This window comes from Capsicum annuum, chromosome 5 (genome assembly GCF_002878395.1).
Source record: "Capsicum annuum cultivar UCD-10X-F1 chromosome 5, UCD10Xv1.1, whole genome shotgun sequence".
In the NCBI taxonomy this organism is placed as follows: Eukaryota; Viridiplantae; Streptophyta; class Magnoliopsida; order Solanales; family Solanaceae; genus Capsicum; species Capsicum annuum.
The window spans coordinates 26,942,853-26,970,103 of NC_061115.1; the positions used below are offsets into that span (position 1 = coordinate 26,942,853).

The 27,251-nt window shown below is 28.1% G+C and overlaps 1 protein-coding gene and 1 pseudogene across 1 annotated transcript; one reads left to right on the forward strand and one right to left on the reverse strand.

Moving 5' to 3' along the window:
- The first annotated feature begins 9,797 nt into the window (after nt 1-9,797).
- LOC107870529 (purple acid phosphatase 3) lies at nt 9,798-16,253 on the forward strand. The gene is made up of 7 exons (XM_016717089.2): nt 9,798-10,191; nt 12,647-12,803; nt 13,314-13,421; nt 13,784-13,911; nt 14,894-15,022; nt 15,546-15,613; nt 15,968-16,253. Exons 1-7 carry the CDS (start codon nt 9,991-9,993, stop codon nt 16,179-16,181), a joined length of 1,005 nt encoding a protein of 334 aa, XP_016572575.2. The 5' UTR covers nt 9,798-9,990; the 3' UTR covers nt 16,182-16,253.
- A 7,239-nt stretch (nt 16,254-23,492) lies between these two features.
- On the reverse strand, nt 23,493-26,187 carry LOC107871713 (annotated as a pseudogene).
- Nucleotides 26,188-27,251: the final 1,064 nt, after the last annotated feature.

A 27,251-nucleotide genomic window follows, 5' to 3' on the forward strand; every position in this document is an offset into this window, starting at 1 on the left:
GTAAAGGTGATTTAATTATGTTGTAAACTTTGCTTCTTCGTACCAAGTGTCTATCCTTCTAAGATAAAAACAAAGAAAGGTACCAAGTAACATTATTAAAGATAGGGGCTGACCTAGCCTATAATAGAGGGTATATGTGCATCCATTAATGAGGAAACAAAAAATTAATATATGTATATATATCTTGAAGAACTATTATACATTTTAAAATAAAAACGGTATAAATATATTCTAATTATGATAAATGGTAAATATAGGATATATATCTTTTGTCATATTTTAGGTACAATTACATTCCTGTCATTAATAATTTGGGTTGTATATACCTCTCACCCTAACGGCAAGACATCGTCGCAATTTTACCCGCTTACTCTTTTTTTAATTTCATTTTCCCCAATTAATTATTCTACCCTATTAAACATAGATTCTCCAAGAGATGCAGACAAAAACATCACGCGTCTCTCTCACTTATTTATAATTTCACTATGATTTTTATTTATAAACGTCACTTTTAACATATCAAAATCGAATATACAATTTATCTTTTTCATATTTTTTCTTTTACAAAGAGCTTGAAGAATCTATGTATGAAAATTTACACCGAAAATGAGGTGCTTTGACACTCATATTCAAAATCTATGTATGAAAAATTAACTTCTATAATTCAGAAATCGTTATTCTTATAATATTTTAATTTAACAAGTAAAATTCAATATACTGTCTTGGAATTTCATTTATGAAATTTGAAACTCCATATTAGTAATTACTTAATAAAAACAAAATCGAAAATTTGGCCAGTAAACACTATCTCTATGAGTTGTCTCGAGTAACTCCATTATATTTTATTTAATCTAGGTTTCACATAAGTAAAAGTTTGAATTAAAATGTTCAAACATATCTAAAATAATCCAAAAAAAAAAATGCAAGGATTTTCTGGATCAAAATAATTCAAACTTGATCCAAAATCTTACTCACATGTCCATAATGAAACTATATATCCAATGGAGATAATTATGATAGAAATGTACATATTTTTTGTTGAGTATTTGAGACAAATGAGGTATGGGTAGAGTTCAATGATGACAGTGATATTTCAACTAAAAGAAACTGAAATAATAAGAAAAGGACAAGAAAATACAACTAAAATAAACTGTTAACCAATTTAATATTTGCATCATCCCATTTTACGTGACATTATTTAAAATTTATGATCTGAAAAATAATTTTTAGATATTTGTTTGGCTGTAAATCATTTCATTAATGGTAAAATAGAAATTTTAAACTTAAGTTATTTCAAATTACAATAAATTGACATTCTTTTTTAAACGAACTTAAAAAAAAAGTTACATAAAATAAGACGGAGGAATTAATAACAATTAAAAAAAAATGAGACTTGTCTAGTTCGCAAAATGAGACTTGTCTAGTTCGCATGATTGATTTCAAGTAATGGGAAATGATGCTACACATACTAGCATGGTTTGTCTAGATAGACTTATTTCCACCACAACATTCTTCAATTTTTTATGAACCATACATTATATTAAAATAATAAAATTAGTGATTCATCCTTCCACCTGCTCCCTCCACTTTGCTAATCAATAAATTCGAAAAAATAGGAATTTAAATATTTATTTTAGGTTTTTATTAGGCCTATGATACAGTGATTGTTTTAGCCTTGATTAACTTAGAATCGCACCAAAAAGTTAAACAGTTCTTTCTGGTCTAGTTTGATTGACTTGGCCATTTTGTTACAAATATATATTTCTATTTACTTATCTTCCTTCTATTTGTAATTTCATTATTAGTTTTTAATTTGTCCTTTTACTATAAACAAAGTCTTATACGTGATGTCACTTTAAGAGAGAAAATATTTCTTCAAAATTATTGCTAGAAGTAGTGCTTAGATTTATTTGACAAAAAATGAGTTGTAAATTGTGTCATACTACTCAACTAGAGTCATTTAGTTGATAATATACTGCTTAAACAAGATATAAGATTCTTGAAAAGATTTTTACAGCTAGCATTTTAATATATGGGAATGACAGATCATAATCACTATTCACACACATATAGCACAAGACATATAGTCCCCATTTGACCGGGAAAATTGTGAAAATTAAAAATAGTTTTTTTTTTTTGTTTTTAAAGTAAAAAATGGTATTTCATAATTGGAGTTATATTTGACCATAAATATAAATTGAGATTGTTTTAAAACTTTTGTGAATGAAAAAAATGAAATACGAGTTTAATTTTTGATGATCATGCACTCTTGCTTCGTATATTGTTGTATATATGATAGAAATAGTGTAGTGATTGACCTCAATGATAATGGTTTTCATTTCTCAAATTTCAAATCAACTTGAAGTTGAATTCTGATCAAACTTTTTTAGACCAAACACGATTTTCAGAATATGAATATTTTATGGTGGAGACAATAATTTTTTGACGTTTTTTTCATAATAATAATAATAATTATTATTATTATTATTATTATTATTTTCTTTCAGAAGGAATAAATTGTTGGAGTTCCAGGAAAGGCATAAATTTGGTAATTGTTTTTTGACCATTTTGTTGGCAAGTCAAGTAAGGAAAGATTTGTTCATTTATCCAAAAAATATATAATAATATATTTTCGGCCTATATTGAATTGCACATGGTTTTACTTTTATCTCACTTATATCGTAGTTCTTTTATTGGTTCATTTTCTTGCCATCTCATCAAATCATAGAGGGAATATTTTCGGCACGTAGTTACATATATCTTCCAACTAGTAAGGAGGTTGCCCTATCATTATCCTTGTCCAAGACCTATCATATTCATGTACTTTATTTTTTCGTTGAAAAATTATATTATAGTGTTTAAATATATAGGTAAACCACTAGAGATTTATTGGACATAAGACGAAATGCACTAGCTATTTATTTGAAATATTAGGTACGAGAGGAAGCACTTGTCAGATTCAAATTGGACTAATTATATCATTAATTTCGAATAGGTTGTGTATAATATATTTCATTCGTTCACTTTTATTTGTTATAGTTCACTTCTTAAAAGTCAAACGACCTGGATCTTGATCAATGCTAATTAACTTGTATTTTTTTTTATCATATTAATAAGAGAAGGATTGCAATTTATAGTATTTTTTTTTTGCATATAATTAGTCTCGAATATCTAAATTTTAAATGTAAAATATTGAATCAATCTCATTTAATTTAACAACAAAGTTTAGTCAAAAGTTTGACCCTAAAAAATTTAAATAGTAATAAGTAAAAGTGAGCGAAGAAAATATATAACACCATATGCAATTTTAACAAAGACAATGAATCGCTAAATAAAGAAAAGTCATCATTTTCACCTCATACTATACAAGAAAAGTCCAAGTCACACCTAAATTATATAAGTAACCTATTACACACCTTAACTATATAAAAGTGATATTATTACCTCTCCGCGACCCCCATTCTAAGGCGCGTGTGTTATACTTATTTTAGGCGCGTCCAACCTATTAAATAACAAAAGTAAACGGCTAAAAATATTAAGAGAAAAGGCATCGTTTTCACCCCAAACTATAGTCGAAAAGTCGAATCCACACCTAAACTATATGAGTGACCTATTGCACACCTTAACTATAAAAAAGTGATATTTTTTACTGACGTGGCAACACGTGTAAAACACTACACCACATGCAAGTGGTGGTAGCCTGACAGGGTGTAAATAGTTTCACTTTTTTATAGTTTAGGTGTGTAATAGGTTACTAGTATAGTTTAGGTGTCGCTTCGACTTTTCGGATATAGTTTAGGATGGAAATGATATCTTTTCCCTAAAGTGCTACGTAACATCATACAAATGAATCGCTGAATGAAGTACTACATAACATCAAACATATAAATTTCGCATTGGGGGAAAACACAATAGATATTTACAAAGGAAAAAACTTCAAGATTCTAATCATGCATTTTAAAGTTGTGCCTTAAATTTGTGTGAGTTTAGGTTTAAAATAAATACATGTAATGCGCAAATAGGTATTTAAATCTAGCCTTAACTAATAAGTAATCATTCAAATTTTAAGAATTGATATCTAGACACATCAATTTAGTTTCATATGATGATGAAATGCTCTAATTGATCTTCATTGTGTTTCATGGACACCCGATACTAACATGACACATAAATATTTTAGATAATCATTTTGTATATTAAAGCGTTCAACGGATAAAATATTTGTCTATATATTACGTTGGACAGATAGTTATATCATAAGGAACTCTACTAGTTGCAAGAACATATAAAACACAATTTAATCGATCTTTGTACTTTCCAAAAATAAAACAAGTACGTGTTTGGGTTGTCTTTTGATACAAAGGAAAATAATTTCTTAGGTTTCTTATTTATGCCCTAATGTTTGATGAGTAAGTAAAAAAGAAATTATCAAAAATGTCTATATGTAATCTAGCAATACATTACGGCTTCATTTGTTTTTTTTTAAGATTCAGACGTCTGTATATATCATGTATGTTATCAAAAGTATGTTATATATGAAGTTTATACCATGTATATATCATATACACACATATATAAATATACAAAGTATAAAGAAACATACTAAGCATATTTATATATTTATGGTATATGATATAATATATCATAATTATGCAAAGTATATTTTACATAGGAATAATTTATTCACACACAGTAAAATCTTTCATGTATAAGAAAATTAAAGAAATAAATTAGCGGCACCCTAAAATTTAATAACAACTCATCATTTGCTATTTTTTAGGAACAAAAAATAAAGGAAATCAATTAGATAAATTCCTAAAAAAATAAGGGCCCGTTTGGCCATGAAAAATTTTCTCTTTTTTTCGAAAAAAAATTCAGAATTGAAAATTGTGGTGTTTGGCCATGCAAATTTTGAAAATAATTCCGGAAAAAAAGGGAAAACAAGTTTTTGGTGGTTTCACAATTTTCCAACTCCAATTCTAACTTTTATTTTTATTACGTATAACCCCAATCTTTTAAATTTTTACATAAAACTGTCCTTATAACATTACTTTTTCAACATTAAGTATATAGCAGTTTTAAAGAATAAGATAATTATAATTTCAAACTTAATGTTATCCTAATTAATATATATCTCTTTTTCTCTCTCATCATTATTTTTCTCCTTTATTTAAGACATTATTTTACTGCTAATGATCCTAATTACCATAATATAATAATAATAATAATAATTTTGTTGTGATACGGACGTTTAAGGAATTATAGTCGTGTAATTAATAATGGATAATCATTTTTTATATTTATGGAATTAATAAAGTTGTAGCAGATTAGTTTACCACTGCCACAAATTATTCTCATTTTTAATTTGATTATATATATTATATTGTGTACTTCTTTATTATACTATTCAAATATAAATAATTTATACCATATATATGCTAAAAATATAAATCAGTGATACATATTTTTTATAAAAAAATATGTCCAATTTAACAAATTTATACCTTAAACTGCAACTGCTATCTTTATATATCATAATACTTGGTATCTTTATACACAAAGTATTATATTTATACTCATAAATACATAGAGTATTATATTTATAACAGAAATATACAAAGTATGTTTAATATAAAATTTATACGATATATATACCATATACACACATATATAAATATACAAAGTATTAAGAAACATACTAAGCATATTTATAACATAAATATATAAAGTATGTTATATATGAAATTTATACCATGTATATATCATATACACACATATATAAATATACAAAGTATAAAGAAACATACTAAGCATATTTATATATTTATGGTATATGATATAATATACCATAAATATACAAAGTATGTTTTACATAGAAATAATTTATTCACACACAGTAAAATCTTTCATGTATAAGAAAATTAAAGAAATAAATTAGCGGCACTCTAAAATTTAATAACAACTCATCATTTCCTATTTTTTAGGAACGGAAAATAAAGGAAAAAAATCAAATAAATTCCTAAAAAAATAAAATTATTTGAAAAATAATATTTGTTACCTAAAAAATAGGAAACAGTGATCTGTTAATATAACATCCATATTTAAAATTTTCAAATATGAGAAAACGACTATTAATGTAAATATTATAGATGTCATAATTGAAATTTATTAAATATGGTCATGTATATGTAATTATTTTTATAAAAGTGGCTGATTGTGTTCTCTTTCCGTTAGTAAGTTAATTTTAGTTGGGTGATTTTGATAGTTTGTAAAAGTTAGAGCATAAAATCATATTTAAAAAAGTTTTTTCAAAAGTTAAAAAAATAAAAATTCAAAAAAGACATGGTCAAACACAACTCCAACTCCAATTTCAACTCCAACTTCAACTCCAACTCCGAAAAATTTTAGTTTTTATGGCCAAACGGATACTAAATTTGTTTGAAAGATAATATTTGTCATCAAAAAATTAGGAAGCAGTGATCTATTAATATAACATTCATATTTAAAATTTTCAAATATCAGAAAACGGCTATTAATGTAAATATTATATATGTCATAATTGAAATTCATTAAATATGATCATGTATATGTAATTATTTTTATAAAAGTGGCTAATTGTGTTCTTTATTCGTCAGTAAGTAAATTTTAGTTCAGTGATTTAAATAGTTTATAAAAGTTGGAGCATAAAATCATATTTAAAATTTTTTTTTCAAAAGTAAAAAAAAAAATTCAAAAAAGACATGGTCAAACACAACTCCAACTTCAACTTCAACTCCAAAAAATTTTAGTTTTCATGGTCAAACGGTTGTTTAACTTATTTTTGCTACTCTTTTTAAGATTATTTTCCTCAGAAACTTCTTAAAAGAATTATTTTCACTAACCAAATATGAAAAAGTTTGAAAAATATTTTCTCCATACTAAACAAATCCTTAAAATCTAAATAAAACTTTTTACCAGCCACATTTTTGCATAATTGTGCTTACTAAAATGTTCAAATATTTCGTAATTGTAGAAATAACTACGAGTGCTATGCACTGTCTTCGTTGACTTTACTTTCCCAATATTTCAAAAATACGTTTTTACTTTTATTTGTCACTTATCAAGAAAGGATTATTTGGCTCCAAAAACAACAATAATTTCATTCTCTTTTATTTGCAAGGGAACAATATTCCTCTGGAGTAGTATTATTTTCCATTATCGGTTCATTATCATGACATCCAAAGCTTTTCTGTCATTGGCTCTAAAATATACCACCAGATTTTCCCTTTTGTTCTAGCTATATTTAATGCTGAGTTCTAATATTACATAATGATAGCGTAAATAATGTTTTACATTAGCTCATTATTCAAAGGATATTTAGGTCAGTTTCTTTAGATGTGAAATTTGACTCATTTGGTAAATAATGCTACTGTTAGTTACCCCAAAAATGTGAGATTTGAAATATTAAAAATAAAATATTTAATTTTTTGTTACATCAATGATTATTTACAAATTAAAATGGTGGTGTACACTACTTAGCTCTCGTTTTCATAAATTTTGAAATTGAAATTTAAGATTTTTAAAACTGTGAATTTTTGAATCTAAAATTGTATTAAAATATGCATATTATTTGAAAAAAATTTAATGTTTTACGAGTGGAGGTATATTATTTCAAAACTACTCTAATCCAATTTTTGAAAACTTAAAAGTATTCGAGGATCAAATTTTTATACTCTGATCGAATATCATGACAAAATGGATTACACCTTGCAATACTTACACGATGCTTACACATCTCACCTATCAAAGTTCTACTCAAAAACCTCATCCAGAAACTTAGTAGATGTTTGGCATGGAAATTAAAATTTTTCTGAGTTTGAGTTGAAGTTAGAGTTGTGTTTGATTATGTCTTTTCTGAATTTTTTTTTTTTTTTTTTTTACTTTTGAAAAACTTTTTTAAATATGATTTTATGCCCCAACTTTTACAAACTATCAAAATCACCCAACTAAAATTTATCTACTAACGGGAAAAGAATACAATTAGCAACTTTAATAAAAATAATTACATATACATAGCCATAATTAATGAATTTCAATTATGACATTTATAATATTTACATTAATAGTCGTTTTCTCATATTTGAAAATTTTAAATATGGATGTTATATTAACAGACCATTATTTCCTATTTTTTAGATAACAAATATTATCTTTCAAAAAAATTTATTTTTTTAGAAATTTATTTAATTTATTTCCTTTATTTTCCGTTCCTAAAAAATAGGAAATGATGAGTTGTTATTAAATTTTAGAATGTCGCTAATTTATTTTTTTAATTTTCTTATACATGAAAAATTTCACTGTGTATTAATAAATTATTTCTATGTAACACATACTTTGCATATTTATGGTATATTATATCATATACCATAAATATATAAATATGCTTAGTATGTTTCTTTATACTTTGTATATTTATATATGTGTGTATATGACATATACATGGTATAAACTTCATATATAACATACTTTGTATATTTATGTTATAAATATGCTTAGTATGTTTCTTAATACTTTGTATATTTATATATGTGTGTATATGGTATATTCATGGTATAAACTTTATATATAACATACTTTGTATATTGCTGTTATAAATATAATACTTTATATATTTATGAGTATAAATATAATACTTTGTGTATAAAGATACCAAGTATTATGGTATATAAAGATAGCAGTTGCAGTTTAACGTGTAAATTTGTTAAATTGAACATATTTTTTTATAAAAAATATATATCGCCGATTTATGTTTTTAGCATATATATGGTGTAAACTATTTATATTTGAATAGTATAATAAAGATGTACACAATATAAGAGCATAATCTGCTACAACTTTATTAATTTCAAAAATATAGAAAACGATTATCCATTATTAATTACACGACTATAATTCCTTAAACGTCCGTATCACAACAGAAAAATTATTATTATATCGAAAAAGGTTCAAAAATACCCCTGAGCTATACCCCCCCTAACGGAATTTGGAAAAGGATAAAAAATATTCCTACACTATCTGAAATGACTCAAAAATACCCCTCTGTTAAATTTTTAGCCAAATATTTAACAGAGGGGTATTTTTGAGCCATTTCAGATAGTTAAGGGGTATTTTTTATCCTTTTCTGAATTCCGTTAGATGGAGGGGTATTTTTGAGCCAAATATTTAACGGAGGGGTATTTTTGAGTTAAAAACCTAACGAGGGGCATTTTTGAGCTATTTCAGATAGTTCAAGCGTATTTTTGAGCTTTTTTCGTTATTATATTATAGTAATTAGGATTATTAGCAGTAAAATAATGTCTTAAATAAGGGAGGGAATTAAATAAGTGGGAAAAATAATGATAAGAGAGAAAAAGAGATATATATTAATTAGGATAACATTAAGTTTGAAATTATAATTATTTTATTATTTAAAACTGCTATATACGTAATATTGGAAAAGTAATATTATAAGGAGAGTTTTATGTAAAAATTTAAAAGATTGGAGTTATATATAATAATAATAAAAGTTGAAATTGAAAAATTGGGAAAACACCAAAAACCTGTTTTCCCTTTTCAGAAAAAATTATCGAAATTATTTTCTGAATTTTCATGGCTAAAAATCACAATTTCTAACTCCGAAATTTTTTTTTTGAAAAAAAGAAAAAAAAAATTATGACCAAACGGGACTAAAACTTTTCCACATTTTGAAAATTTACTTTCTGAAAATATGGTCAAACAGTAGTATATATACATTAGGACAAGAGGGAGTATTATAACTTTAGCTGCACATTAATCAAACAAACATCTCATCGAGTAGGAAGCTTCCTATACATCTTCTCACTTGTTGTATCTCCTCTTAAACCCCCACCCATGCCCTCCAGGCTCCAGCCCCACAACCCCACTCTACAAAAAGGACCATATAAATCTCTCCATCTGTCTCACCACTTTCAACCCTAATACTTGATCTTCCATATGGCTTTCATGAAAAAAGTCAATTTTTTTTTTCAACTCAACATTTTAGTTACATTCTTGTTCTTGTTTGTATTTCCGGCATCCATGGGTGAGCTTCAACGGCTAAAACATCCGGGGAATACCGACGGCCCGCTGAGCATTTTGGTAGTCGGAGATTGGGGAAGGAGAGGAACTTATAATCAATCTCATGTTGCTCATCAAGTAAGCATCAAAAATATACTATACTTTCTTAATAATGAAATTGCTTGAAATAATAATGATACTGTACGTATTTATTTTATACCATTACCATATATAGGTAGTTTTAATTTGTTTGTCTAGATTTCTTTTTGATTTGCTAAGTGTTCTTCGATATTCACATTGGAGTTCAACTAGTTTAGATTCACACACAAGGGACTCACTGAGTATGTTAAAACGCTCTCTAATAACGACTTTCCGTATTTGTCTAACTTTGACTTAATTAACATGAGTGTTAAGAAAGAAAATTTGTTTTTGAATTTTGTGATTTTATCTTAAATTAAAAATATGTAAAGTATATTGAAGTATCTTTAAATATGTTTGTGCAAACTATATTAAAGATCTTTGTTTTTGTGATCTTTATTTGTAACTTTAAGTATATTAAGTGAAAACTATTTCCTTTATTTTAAAAAGAATGATTTATTGTTTTTTTTCTTTTTAGTATATTTTAAAAAGGAGCTTTTCATCTTTTGGCAATATTTTTAATTCAACTTTTCACATGTGACATGTTTAAGATCATAAGATTCAAAAATATTTTTTATTTTTTTAAATTTCATATCAAGGGAGTATAACTATTTGAAGTCCAATAAATGAATAGTACATACAGATGGAGCCAAATTATTTTGCTAACAAATCCAAGTATATACATAAACTAAAACAATTGCACTTATTATTGTCAAATCGGAAAATTTATGTCTATAGAGGTATATTCCTAATGAAAAAAGAATAATTTATGTTTTTTTTTTCTGGAAATGCAATTAATAAGTGTAATCCTAGTCAGCAAATTGAAAGAAGCAAGTGATGGAAAAGATATAAAATTATGAATTTTGATCATTTGACTGCGGGCTAAATTAGTTTAACATTATAATTTTTTGAATGAATTTATTTATTTTTCAAGTGAGACAAAATAATTTTAAATTTAATAAAATAAAATGAATATTCATAACTAAACTTAAATAAAATTTATAACATATTTAATTGGTTATATAAACTTATCCTAAAATAAATTAATAATGCAAACTAAACACACGTATCATCTTATTCAACGTACCAAATAATATTTCTGCTCTCTCATTGCCTTTCGCTTTCGGGAACTCACTGAACCTACAAACATTCTCTTCTAACATTAGTTATCCATTCCTATCAGATTTATTTGTCTTTTCCGTTCTCATGATTTTTTTTTTAAAAAGAAGATAATTTAAAATATTTATTAGTTTTAAATAATTAAAATTATAATACTTACTGTTTTTTTTATAAGAAAGGCTTTGGTATAATTAATAAAATTATTATTATGTGATTAGAAAACTATATCCAAAATAGCTAAAACACATTTCAACTTAACGGAGGTTTTATTACCCACTGAACTAATTAAAAGTATAATTTTGACATTCTTAATGCCTACGTGACACACACGTGTGTCTATATAGACCCTTCAGTGTGTTATACTATGTAGACATTAAAAATGTTAAAATTATACTTTTAATTAATATAGAAGCTAATAAAATTTCCCTTTAAGTTGAGGTATGTTTCAATCATTTTGGATATAGTTAAGAATGATACAGAACATAGTCAGATACATATCAAACTACCTCACAAATATCTTTACTTATTGTGGTGGGCCGCATTCTTTTTTTTTTTTTTTTTTTTGGTAGAATGGCCACATCATTCACTTGTACTGATATTGTCACCTAGCTAATCCTAATCAATTAGTGCATTTTTTATTGGATGTCCCATAAAAGACAGGTAAGGTAAATCAAATCATGGCGTGCGTCTTTAACTTTCTTTTTGTCCATTCACATAATTATTCACTACACGTGGCTTCGTATCTCTCACTTGTTAATGCCCTTTTCTTTAGTTTATTTTTTATTATTCTAATTTTAATTAGTGCTTTGGTTCCACATCACACCCAAAAAGAACTCAAATCTTTTCGTAATTATCCTTTTTTTAATAATAATATTTTATTATAAAAATTAATTTTTTTAAAATTAATTAATTTCAAATTTTCTTAATTTTTTTAAAATTAATTAATTTCAAATTTTCTATCTTTTATATATATATATATATATATATATATATATAAATTTTTCTGCAAAAATACGAGTTAAATCTACACAAAGTCATATTTTTTCAGACTTTACTTATGAAGTTATACTTAATATTTTATGAATTTGATCAAATTTAACAGCTTTAATTTAAATCTTGTATTTATTTTATAAGTAAAATTTATTAAACATATCTAAATTATTAGCTTAAAATCTTGTAATTTAAAATGAATTAATTAGAGTTTTAAATTTTGACTCGATGTCTCTGCCGGCCAAGAGTGTTGAAGTCTCGAAAATGAATAAATAAATAGCAAGTATTTTTTTCTATTCATTAATATTTACTAAAATATTGCCCTTTTGTTGTTGAATTTATGCAGATGGGAATAATTGGAGAGGAATTAAATATAGATTTTGTAGTATCAACTGGGGACAATTTCTATGATAATGGATTAACTGGTGTAGATGATCCAGCTTTTGAGGAATCTTTTACCAATGTTTACAATGCTCCAAGCTTACAAAAAACATGGTATAATGGTGAGTAATCCTTCAATATTTTTTTTATATTATTTAAAAATAACAAATAAATAAAAGGTATATTTTATTAAAATATTATATGATCTGTAAAAGTTAAATCTTAATGGTTATTATCAATGTATATTTAATTTTATACATGCTTAACACTATTGAGAAGAAGATTTATATAATTTTTATTAAATTTCTAACTCTGTCATTAAGAGAGTGGTGTATACTATATACACATTCAATCTTCTAGTGAAAATGGAGCGTGTTTTCAATGGTCCTTGACTCCAATAACTAAACATATCAATAGTAATATGAAAATAAAACGTACAATGACTTTGGTTAGTTTTTTTTTTTTTTTTGGTTATTTATTTTTACCGTATATATACCACTAAAAAAAATAAAACCTAATTCTGAACGATTATTTATATAAAGATTCTTATGGAATTATTTATTTAAAAAAATGTCACTTTCAGAGAATTAATGTTGAAAATTTTATTTTCTGTGTATACTTTTCATTTGCAGTTTTGGGAAACCATGATTATAGAGGAGATGCTTTAGCACAATTGAGTCCCATCCTTAAGCAAAGGGATAGCAGGTGGATTTGTTTAAGATCTTATATAGTTAATACAGGTAATTAAGTTAATCCCAATTAGGAAGTTTAATCTTTTTGGTGAAAATTTTAAATTTCACTAATAATTAAAGTTTGTTTGATCATGGATATCTTTCAATCTTTTCTTGAATATTATTACAAAAAAATGTTTGGATATAAAATTATTGTACATTATTTTCTGAAATTTAAAAGAGTATTTTCACAATCGTTTCGCTTAAATCACTCCTAAAACAATAATAATAATTTCAATTTATATTTATATCCAAACAAAACTCGTATATCATTTTTTACTTTTTTCCAGATTTTATTTTTTCTTAAAAAAAAAAAAATTCATGTCCAAACGCCCACTTACAAATTTCACCTCCTTCTTTGACTTGTGTAGATGTGGCAGAATTTTTCTTTGTGGATACGACTCCTTTCCAAGATATGTATTTCACAACTCCTAAAAATCATACTTATGATTGGAGAGATATTTTGCCTCGACAAAATTATCTTTTTGAGGTTTTGAAGGTAAAATTAATTTTCGGGATGATTTCACATATGATCGTTCAATTTTGTTTTATTTATGACTTTTGAAGAGATATTTTACCTCTAAAAGATTATCTTTTCAGTATTTTGAAGGTAAAATAAATTTTCAAGATGATTTTACATATGGCTATTACAGTCTTTATCTCATTATTATTTTTTTAACAAAAATCATTCAACTTTATCTTAATACAACCAAAAGTTAGGAGTACTAAACTATTTTTAAATAAGAAAATCACATAAAGTAACTAAAAAGTTTTTTTTTAAAAAATGTTTTGCAACTAAAATGTTATTCAACTTTTCAAAAAGTAGTGAAAAATTCTTGTGAAAATAGTAAAAAAAAAATGGGGATAATATCATGGATGGTTACTCAATCTTTATTTTATTTATAACTTTTGGAAAGATATTATATATACCTCATAAAGATTATCTTTCTGATGTTTTGAAGGTAAATATAATTTTCTTCATGATTTTATATATGTTTATTTAACTTTAACTAAGTATCACATAAAGTAACTAAACAAATTCTTTTATGTTCTTTAGCTAAAAGGTTAATCAACTTCATCCAAGAATTATAGAAAATACTTCTTTTAATTTTTCCTAATGCAACTAACTAACTAATAATAATAATAATAATAATAATAATTATTATTATTATTGTGATCTCCTATTATCTTATTTTTCAATTTTTATTATCATCCGTTGTTTTCTTTGACTTCTATATTATAACATTTGATTTTACATTATTCTTTTTCTCCATTATTTTCATCACGATATCTTCAATTTAGTGTTTCTTTCTTTATATGTGTTGACTTTTTGGATTGAGGATTCTTCTAAGACAACCTCCTATACATTCACAAAATAAGAATAAAACTTGTGTACATACTATTCTTCAACCAGATCCTATCGTGGAATTACACTAAAGATGTCATTATTGTATTAACATTATTAACGTTTTCTTAAATAGGATTTAGACTCAGCATTAAGAGAATCAAATGCAAAATGGAAGATAGTGGTTGGTCACCATACCATTAAAAGTGCTGGACACCATGGTAACTCTGTGGAGCTTGAACTCCAGCTTCTTCCCATCTTGCAGGTAAAAGAAGTCTCAAACTTTTTTTTAATAACCGTAATATTTGAATCAATTTTCGCAAGAGGAAAATAATTATTTATACCACATGAATTAATGTTTATGGATCATAATTTAATACTTGTTATTCTTCTGAAACATTGACTAACTAATACTCTATTTGACATATTCAAGAAATTAAAGTAAATATATATATATATATATATATATATATATATAGCTACAAATATTGTTGTTGTTGTATCGTTAAATAGCTTGTAGCTAATTGATATTTCCTATAATATGTCTCTAAATAGGATCAATAATGAATTTTATTATTTAGTTATAGAATTTATCTGTTGTTTAATTCTTATTATTTTTTAGAAAAGAATCTTTTTTCATTGCTACTCTTTTTTTGGTATTCAAAATTAATTATAGTTAGATAACTATCTTTTTCTTTTTAATGATATTAAATTAGAAAGGTTTATCTTGTGATTGTGATAAATATTGTTGCTAATACTTATTCCTCTTTGTTCTTTTGCTTTTTTAGGCAAACAATGTTGACTTTTACCTAAATGGACACGACCATTGCTTGGAGCATATCAGCAGTGCAGATAGGTAAATATTACGCAATTAAAACTAAAAGCTCCTGTTTGGATGTAGATTTTTATGAAAAATTAATTTAAAATATTATTTGTTCATAAATCTTTGATAATTTCTTAAAAATTATCTTCAATAAATTTGCAAGTTCACTTTCACTTAAAAATTTCAATTTTTTTTCAAGTAAAATGTATGTTCATACTCCATATACAATTTTATGTTCCAAAAGTTATTTTTCAACACAACTTCATAAACTCTTTCTTTTTTTTTCGTATTTCAGCTAAATCTTTGGGTAAACTCTTACTAAAATGGGATTTTTTTAATGATGATGTTATTATTATTCTAATATTTATTTTTATTTTATGTTTTCAGTCCACTACAATTCTTGACAAGTGGAGGGGGTTCAAAGTCATGGAGGGGTGATGTTAATTGGTGGAATCCAAATGAAATGAAGTTCTACTATGATGGACAAGGCTTTATGGCTATGCAAATTACTCAAACACAAGTTTGGATTCAATTCTTTGACATTTTTGGCAACATTTTGCATAAATGGAGTGCCTCAAAAAACCTCTATTCCATTATGTAAGCAAAAAAATATTATTATGTATTTAATTTATCTAAAAATTACACAAATACACAACTTATGTTTTTAATATTACAAAAAATTCTAACTCCCTAAACATATTGCAAAAATCCCAACATATACACAGAATTTTATGTATATGTCGGTTGTGTTATGTATATTAATAGGGAGAGAGAGTAAAGTAATTAAAAAAAGTGGAAAAAAGTATAATTACAGGTTTGATATTTATGTTATTTATTCTTAATTTATTTTTGCTAATTAGCAGTTAAATATTATCCTAATCATTGATGTAATTGAAAATTATTTTCTAGCCCATAATCAATTTCTCTCTAGTTGTGTAATTTAATTTTAATGGACGGATGTATTTGTACCCGCTATCTTTTCTTGAAATATTCATTTATATTGTTAAAACCGAGTTTATTTTCAGTATTTATTTATGAACTCATTTGAAAAGTTTGTGCTAAAAACCAAACATCTTCCATAAATCATAACTTCACTCGATATTATGAAATATTTTAGCTAACGTTTGACCATAAATTTTGGATCAAATTTTGAAAACGTATCCACATATATTTGTTTTGCCATAGATTTAGATTTAGATTTTGGAAATCTGTCTCATTCAATATTTTTTAAGAAAAATATATTTTCAAATATAACTTTTAACTTTCAAAAATGCAACCACATAAACACAAGCTTTCAAGTTTCAATTTCAAATTCTTTGACCAGGAGCTCAATCTTCCTACTATTACCATATTATATAGAAAACAATCAACAATAAATAGGTTTGTTACGAGTTTACATAAACTCAATAATTTTTATTCGTACTCTATATATACACAAGCAAATCTACTATCTACAAATGTTTAGCAATAAAATCAATTAATATGATAAAATTAACTTGAGGTACTTCAAATTCTGAATCCACCTCTAATAATCAACTAAAATACACTTCAATTCCTCATAAAAACAATCAATAATAAACTAAAGTATACTTAACTCACTCATAAAAACAATCAATAATAAACTAAACTACACTTAACTCCCTCATTCATCTGGCTCTTACGTACTAGTTGTTGAGTTCAAGGTGTAACTGAATGGAAAATGGTGGAGGAAAAAATGGAGTCCACACTAAAATGGAAAGTGTGTAAAAAATAGGAAAGCTTACTAAATTCTCCCACATTGGTGAGAGAAAGAAGCTTTAAGGTGTTTATATTGAGAAACACATCTCCACATGGATAAATGAGGTAAGAACAAGGTGGTGCCTCGCACCGTTGTCGTCGTCGCTCGCTCGGCTTTGAATTTGATTGATCGATGAGATCTACTTTTTAGATAATTTATTTGAATCTTGATGAACAAGTAAAATTTTAATCCAAAAATATGTTAGAATTATTTTTCTCCGTATGCGGAAGCATTTCGGATGCCATGCTAATGCATACGCAATGCATCTCGAAGGGATGTGACCCTTCGAGGCAAAAGGCACACTGGTTCGCGCAATAGCATGACCTGCGGGCGCAGATACAACGCAGGTACGCAACCTGTGGGCGCAGATGCAACACATGTAGCCACTAGAATCGGACAGTGTCACCTGTGGCTGCAGATCAGGCGCAGGTCCAGCATAGACTGGGTGCAGGTGACGTGACTGTACTGAATAGGTGCCTTTTTGCTGAACCAATACATCCTTTCCAAAAGGACACATTAAAGGCTATAAATTCCTGATATATTCCTTAGGTATAGACATAATTTTTTATAGCAAAAACACTCTTCATATCTTAAAAAACTTGTTGCGATCATTAGTTGTTGAGTGAGTTCGACGAATCCAACAATTTGAGGTACCGTTATTTGACGAATCCAACAATTTGACGAATCCAGCGGAGAAACCTAGAAAATTCACGGGTATGGACTTCAAGAGGTGGCAACAGAAAATATTTTTCTGCCTCACAACTCTTTGTCTTCAAAGGTTCACATTTGAGAAAGCTCCGGAGGTGCCCGAGAAAATCTCTGAACAAGAGCAATTTGTGATTGTGGAGGCTTGAAAATGCTCAGATTTCCTTTGTAGGAACTACATTTTGAGTTGTCTCTAAGATGACCTTTACAATGTGTATAGTGGAACAAAGACAACAAAAGAGTTATAGGAAGCGCTAGAATGGAAGTACAAAATAGAGGATGCCGGAACTAAAACGTTCTTCGTTGCAAGATTCCTGGAATATAAAATGATAGACAACAAGTCTGTTATTTCCCAAGTACAGGAACTGCAAGTGATCATCCATGATCTCATTGCGGAAGATATGATTTTGAAAAATACCTTTGTTGAACAGTTTAAAAATATTCTTAGTATTCACACAAACTTAATTGTAGGTTTGATCGTGAATGAAGCGTTTCAAGTAGTAGCAATAATAGCGAAGCTACCACCTATGTGGAAGGACTTCAAGAACTATTTGAAATACAAACGTAAGGAGATGTCAGTCAAAGATCTAATTATACGACTGCGCATTAAAGAAGATAATAAAGCTGCGGAAAGAAAGTCAAGAGGAAATTCTACAATGAATGGAGCAAACATTGTAGAAGATGACCAAAACAACTCTAAAGAGCGAAAGAAAGCTGGAAATGAAAGCAATCAACCCAAGAAAAAATTTAAGGAAATGTGCTTCAACTATGGCAAGATTGGCCACAAATCAATAGATTGTTGGGCCACTAAGAAAGGCAAGAAAAAGGACCAAGAAAATGTGGCTGAGTTCAAGAAAGAAACGGATGATCTGTGTGCTATGCTTTCCGAATGCAACTTGATGAAAAATCCTCGCGAATGGTGGATGGATTTCGGTGCCACCTGCCATGTTTTTGCTAATAAGGAGTTGTTTGCAACGTGCACTCCGGCTCAAGGAGAATAAAAGATCTACACAACAAACTCCGTTACTGCAAAGGTAGAAGGAACATGAAAAATATGCTTGAAAATGACTTCAGGCAAAGTGTTGACACTCAACAATGTCCTGTATGTACCAGAGTTAAGAAAGAACTTGATTTCCGTACCACTTCTAGACAAAAATGTATTCAAATGTGTAATTGTTTTCGAAAAAAATGTAATTAGCAAAGGAGAAGTGTATGTAGAAAGGCTATCTCACTATGGGCCTATATAAGATGAATGTAATGACTATTGAAATCAATAAAAGTTCTGCTTCTTCTTACTTGCTTGATTCTAATGAATTGTGGCATGAACGTTTAGGACATGTCAATTATAAAACTTTGTGAAAACTAATTAACTTAGAAGTTTTGCCAAACTTTGAGTGCAATAAATCAAAGTGTCAGACATGTGTGGAATCAAAGTATGCTAAGCATCCGTATAAGTCCGTTGAAAGGAATTCCAATTCCTTAGACTTAATACACACTGACGTTTATGATATGAAGTCAACACCATCACGTGGAGGAAAAAAGTATTTCATAACTTTTATTGGCGATTGCACTAGATATTGTTATGTCTCCTTGCTAAATAGTAAGGATGAAGCAATAGATGCATTTAGGCAATACAAAACTGAAGTTGAAAATTAATTAGAGAAAACTATCAAAACTATAAGAAGTTATAGAAGCGGAGAATATGAATCTCTTTTCACTTAAATATGTGTAAAGAATGGAATTATCCATCAAACTACGGTCCCGTATTCACCTCAATCTAATGAAATTGCGGAAAGAAAAAATTGAACTTTAAAGAAAATGATGAATGCCTTACTTATATGTCAGGTTTACCGCAAAGCTTGTGGGGAGAGACTATCCTTACAACCAACCGAATACTCAATAGAGTTCTCCATAGTAAGACGCAATCAATTCCTTATGAAAAATAGAAAAGAAGGAAACCCAACTTGAAATATTTCAAAGTGTGGGGGTGTCTAGCGAAGGTCCAAGTTCCTATGCCTAAAAGGATTAAGATAGGACCTAAGATGGTAGACTACGTGTTCATAGGATATGCTAAAAGTAGTAAAGCATGTCGGTTTTTAGTTCATAAATTCGAACATCCGGATATTAATAAGAATACGGTAATTGAATTAGATAATGCTGAATTCTTTAAAAATACTTATCCGTATAAAACTAGACATGAACAGTCTAGTGGAGGATCTAAGTGACCTCGAGATGAACCAAGTGATAATGTACATAATGATGAGAATCCAAGACGTAGTATACGTCAAAGAACGTCAACTTCGTTTGGATAAGATTTTGTAACATTTCTCTTAGAAAATGAGCCTCAAACTTTTAAAGAAGTGATGTCGTCGTCAGACTCATCCTTTTGGAAAGAGACAGTCAATAGTGAGATTGATTCAATCTTAAGCAACCATATGTGGGAGTTAGTTAATCTTTCTCCAGGAAATAAACCTTTAAGTTCTAAGTGGATTTTCAAAAGAAAAATGAAGGCGGATGGTACTATTGACAAATACAAGACAAGACTTGTAGTAAAAGGTTTCAAACAGAAAAAATGTCTTGATTACTTTGATACATACTCGCAAGTAACAAGGATAACGTCGATTCGAATGTTAATTGCCTTGACAGCGGTATATGATCTTGAAATCCAGCAAATGGATGTGAAAAATAGCATTCCTAAATGGAGAATTGGAGGAAGAAATTTACATGGAATAGCCTGAGGATTTTGTTGTTCCAGGAAAAAAGAATAAGGTGTGTAAACTTATTAAGTCGTTGTATGGACTAAAGCAAGCACCTAAATAATGGCATGTGAAGTTTGACCAAACCATATTGGCAAACAGGTTCAAGATAAATGAATGTGATAAATGTGTTTACATTAAAGACACTTTAAATCAACAAGTCATTGTTTGTTTGTATGTGGATAATATGTTGATCATCAGTAGAGACATTTTTGACATAAATGCTATAAAACGAATGCTTGAGAGTGAGTTTGATATGAAAGACCTTGAAGTTGCGGATGTGATTTTAGGAATAAGAATCCATAGAACTCCACAAGGGTTGGCATTGTCACAGTCTCATTATATCGAAAAGGTACTTGACAAATTCAAGTATATGGTATTTGGTATTGCCAAAACTCCATTGGATGTGAGCTTCGCACTTCAAAAGAATGAAGGTGAAAGTGACCCACAATTGGAGTACGCAAGAGTATTGGGATGTTTAATGTATATAATAAATTGTGCACGATCAGACATAGCATGCGCTATTAGTAAGTTGAGTCGGTACACGAGTAATCCCAATAAAACTTATTGGATGGCAATGAAAAGAGTTTTGGGGTATCTTAAATACACTCAAGACTATGTTTTGCATTATAATAAATATCTGCGGTACTTGAAGAATATAGTGATGCAAATTGAATCACCGGATCGAACGAAGTAAAATCCACGAGTGTATATGTATTTACTATCGGTAGAGGAGCAGTTTCCTGAAAATCATCCAAACAGACATGTATTGCTCGCTCTACAATAAAATCTGAATTTATCGCATTGGATAAAGCCGGTGAAGAAACAGAATGACTCTGGAATTTCTTAGAAGATATTCCTTATTGGCCCAAACTAGTGGTACACGTATATATACACTGTGATAGCCAAGTGGCAATAGGTAGGGCAGGGAGCATGATGTACAATGGTAAATCTCGTCACATAAGAAGGATACATAATACCGTTAGAGAACTTCTCTCTAGTAGAATTATCACTATTGACTATGTGAAGTTAAAGGATAATGTGTCGGATCTACTTACAAAAGACCTGTCTAGAGAAGGAGTTAAGAGGATATCCAAAGGAATGGGTTTAAGGCCTAGGACAAGTCAGCGTGGCGGTAACTCTACCTAGCAGACTGGAGATCGCAAGAGCTAGGTTCAAAGAGATCAAATAAAGTTGTGTCTGACAGGTTCAGCATTGTCATTATACCCAACCCATTCTCACGATGTAAACAATGTTTATGAAATGAGTATAAGACTTATGGTGTGAAGTCTTTTAATGATTATCTAAATTTGACAAATTTGACCAAATAGTTTAATCTACAGGATTGAACATTTATAAATCACCTATGTGAGGGCGAAGTGGAAGCCGCTTCAAGAAAAATGTTAGTAAAGGTCTATTCTCTAAGCTCTCATGAAATCGGAATGTGTTCATGGCTGAAAAGAACAAAACCGTGAGAACCATAAATGATAAAAGGCTGATTGTATGACATGTGTTGTCTAGGTGTACATTAAAGCTCGATGGTTTAAAGATATCAAATCTACTGATTGATCGAGTGCATCTGATGCATGTTCACTACAAAAGTTTAAAGGGAAACTCACTTATCCAGATGGAATCAGTCTTTGCTAAATGATCATATGCTTGTCCATAAATTCTTCAAAAGATAGTCATTCCTCATTCATGTAGGGGATTGTTGGGCTCAAGTTGTGTGTGTGAATGGAAAATGGAGATAAAAATGGTGTCTACACTAAAATGGAAAGTGTACTCAAAATAGAAAAGCTTACTAAATTCTCCCACATTGGTGGGAGAAAGAAGCTTTAAGGTGTTTATATTGAGAAATACATCTCCACATGGATAAGTGAGGCAAGAACAAGGTGGTGTCTTACGCCGTCGCCTTCGTAGCTCGCTCGACTTCGGATTTGATCGATCGATGAGATCTATTTTTTAGAAAATTTATTTGAATCTTGATGAACAAGTAAAATTTTAATCCAAAAATCTGATGGAATTATTTTTCTCTATGTGCGGGCGCATTTCGGATGCCATGCTAACGCATACGCAACACATCTAGAAGGGATGCGACCCTTCGAGGCGAAAGGTATACTGGTTCACGCAATAACGTGACCTGTAAGCACAGATGCAATGCATGTACGCGACCTAGGGGCGCAGATGTAGCGCATATAGCCACTAGAATTGGACAATGTCACCTGCGGCCGCAGATCAGGCGCACGTCCAGCACAGATTGGGCGCAGGTGACGTGACTGTACTGAATAGGTGCCTTTTTGCTGAACCAATACATCCTTTCCAAAAGAACACATTAAAGGCTATAAATTCCTGATATATTCCTCAGGTATAGACATAATGTTTGACAGCAAAAACACTCTTCATATCTTAAAAAACTTATTGTGATCATTAGCTGTTGAGTGAGTTCGACGAATCCAACAATTTGAGGTACCGCTATTGTTGGATTGAAAGTCATTTTATCATGGGAGGAAGATTCCAAAACCTCAGGTACAGTGAGGAAAATTATTCCTTAAGGACACTCCGTGAAGTCGGGGGACTTGGCTTTACTTTTCTGTTTCATCTTCTTTCAGAAAAATAACACACTTCTTGGATAAATTATTTTTAATCTTGTGTTGAAGATGTTAAGGAACTTCATAGGTGTTCTTGTTTGAGACTTGAACTTTTGTTGAAATTGTTGTGCCCATATACAGATTTTTGTCCCCGAAAATATTGAAAATAACAGTAGTAACATTTACATCTATTGACTATCTACATAAGAGTCCTTTGACACAGTAAATTTGTGCAATACATTTCCAAAAACATCATAATACACAAATTTCAACTTCTTTTTGGTTCAATGCTACAGAAATAAATCCTTGTCCTTCGTAATAGAATTTCAATTCCACCGGATTCCATTCTTTAATGTCTCCCCTCCAAGCTTTGGATCCGCCCCCGCACGTTAAAAACTCCAATTTACTAATTTAGTAAATAATTGATCGATTGGTTCGAACAAAAATCGAAGTTATAAATTAATTAATGAAATTGTGGTTAGTATATAACTGTATATATAAAGACATAAGTTATGTATACTCGATGTGTTGTTACCTATCAACGCTTCCAATGCGTTCCAAGCAATGATCGTGGCCATTGATGTAAAAATCGACATTATGTTCCTAAATGGAATAATAATATCGTAAAATTTTTAACGGTAAAGCAAAAATATTGGGTAGAAATAACATTTATCGGTCATTTTGCAATTCTATTTTTGAAAAATAGTTATGGTCATGGAGTTTCAAATTTCACATGTAAAAGACATTAGTTAATCTGACATTAGTTAATCTAAAACTCCATGACAATGATTAATTTACAATTACGTGAGTTCAAAAGTGGGTATTTATGATTTTTTTCTACAAAATTGTGGATCAAATCTTACAAATGCTAAAATTATAAAGGAGCTTTCGCTACGTGAGAGGTCGAGGAAAGGCTTAAATCGTAAGAATCTATTATACATAGCCTTAACTTATCACACCTTGTACTCGTGACCTCCCGAATGCTAGAACTATGTGGTAGTAAGTAAATAAATTACCTCAAGTATTGGGACTAATTGTTCAGCAAGTTCTGTAGTGTGTCCAGCACTTTTAATTGTATGATGACCAATTACCATCTTCCATTTTGCAGTAGACATGCTTAGTGTCAAATCCAAATCCTTTTTACAAACCCCAAAAGAGTTAGGACGAATAAAATAGGAAATAATTTTTTTTCAATTATATAAAGTATTATTATACCTTTAAGAGATTTTTGAGATATTTGTCCCTTGGCAAGACACCTCTCCAATCATAGCTATGCTCTTTAGGATTTGCAAAATAATCATCCACAAAAGGGGTTGTGTCTATGAGGAAAAATTCCACAACTTCTGTCTCACCCAAAAAGCAAAAAAGAAGAAGATAAGGCAAGAGTATTAATATTTGAGAAATGTTCGTCAATAATATATTTGTGCTCAGATTTATGAAAAACAGTTAAATTTTACTCATTTACGAAACATAAACAATAGTGAAATACATTTACAGCCTCTCTTTAGCAAAAATGTATGACTGAATCAAAGTGATTTATAATTCATTCAAGTATTGAATTTCTACATTAATATGTGTAACAAAAGTAAAATATATATATATTTCTGCGTAGTTATATCTGCATGGATAGTAAACGAATCAACATGTATCTGCTATTAAACCTCAAACTATCACTATATTATATAATTCTTCGAAACTACCGCTATTTCAGATAAAAATAGAGCCTTAATTCACCGTGTTACATAATTTTTTCCTTAATATTTACTTTTATTTAAGGATATGCATCTCTTTTTAGAGAAAATTATTTATCTTGCTCGGAAAAAAGGTGAAAAACATTAAATGTTTTCATTCCCTTTAAATACATGAGATAAGAAACAATTATTATTTTCTTAATTTATTTCCAAATAATTATTGTAATAACTCATACCTGCATCAATAAGATAGGATCTCAAACAAAACCATCTTTTACGTAGAATATTAGTTAAAAAAATAGCACAAAAAATTAAGGTCTTTTTTCACTAATAGCCAGTTAAATTCACTGTTACTTTTTCTAGCCTTATACATAAATTATACAGTGATATGTATTATACATGAATTATACACATATTATATATCTGCCACTATTTTTAGTTTAAACAATCGGGTAAACAACTATTTAGATTAATTCTTGAAAAAATTATATAAATAAAACATCCGGATCAAAAGAAAAATTCTTAATAGATGGGCATAGAAGGAGCATTTATTCCATTGTTATAGTTGATAAGAGTGTCTTATATCAAACGTGAGGATATAAAACCTAAAGTTTCAAAATGGAATAATAAAAGAGCAAACTGTTATTTCTTAAAGTAGTAAAACTTTGAATCAATTGCTTTTTTAAGAGTGGGGAATATGCTTTTTTTTTTTTGTTTTACTTGTGTCCTCCACTCAAATATATCATGATATGGATCATGCAAATAATTATAATCGTTAGTTATATACGTATATAAGCATATATATATATTATGTATTTAATATGTATATATACATTAATATGCAGGAATATATATATATGCAGGAATATATATATATATATATATATATATATATATATCAGCTGTTATTTTAGTGAACGGCTAAACCGTATAATTTTTCGTTCAAAAAATATATATATCAAATCAATCAAAAAATATCTATAAATAACTCTACATATAAAAAAGTGAAATCAACAATTTTTAAAATAAGAAATATTTATATAATACGATATGAAAGGTTATTTGATAATGTAACAAATATTTACACCATCGACGAATATCAGTTGAACAAATTAAATAATCACGTGAAAAAAAAATGGATAGAAAGAAAAAATTGAAGTGGGTGTCCATCGGTCAGTACAAGTTTAAATAATTAATTAACTATGACATTAATATTGCGCTGAAACTCCCAATCCCTCCGTCCACTTTTATTTATTACTACTAATTTCCTAATTGAATTTATATATAGATTTATCATTTTTGACGTATCAAGATAAGATAATTTTTTTATTTTACCTTTTATATTAATTATTTTTTTTGAATTAATTTTAAAATACAATACAAATATTATTTAATAAGAATATTATGTTAAAATAGTTATAATAGTAATTTTTTTTTTTAATAAGTGTATCAACTCAAAATATAACAAGTAAAATTAAATGGAGAAAATAATTTTTAATGGTGTGCCTCACATGCATAATTTAAAGGTCAAACAATAGTAATAATGATGATTTGACTCACCAACAATACCCTATATTGCCAATCCCTACACACCTTGTTCATCATTTATGCCAATTTTCCTCTTTCTTTCGTTAATAATAGTTGGTAAATTAACTGTTTATGTTTTAAATTTACTTGACATTTTATATGATACCTACTTAAATTTTTTTCATAAGTATTTTTTATAACAAGTTTGTTATAATGCTTTTAATTATTTTCATTTAAGACATGTCTGTTTCCTTCTTCAATCGTGATATTTAGTTGACTCTCGAAATTATATTTTTGTCACTTAAATTGAAATAGAAGAAAAAGTATTATAAATAATAATAATTTAAAACTTAAATTGTTTTTAAAATATAACTGATTATCAATTACAAAAGTTTGGATAAGGAAAGTATTATAAATTGGAATAACTAACAACTTAAATAATAAACTACAATGTCAAGAAAGTAATATAAATTACAATAGCTAACAACTTAAAATATTTAGAAACATATTAAAAATATAATTAATTATTTAAAATTTATTTATGTCACATAAATTAAGATAAAGAATAACTAGCACAGCCCCTCAATATCTAGTATGATAAGAAGTTGCAAGAATATGACATTCTAA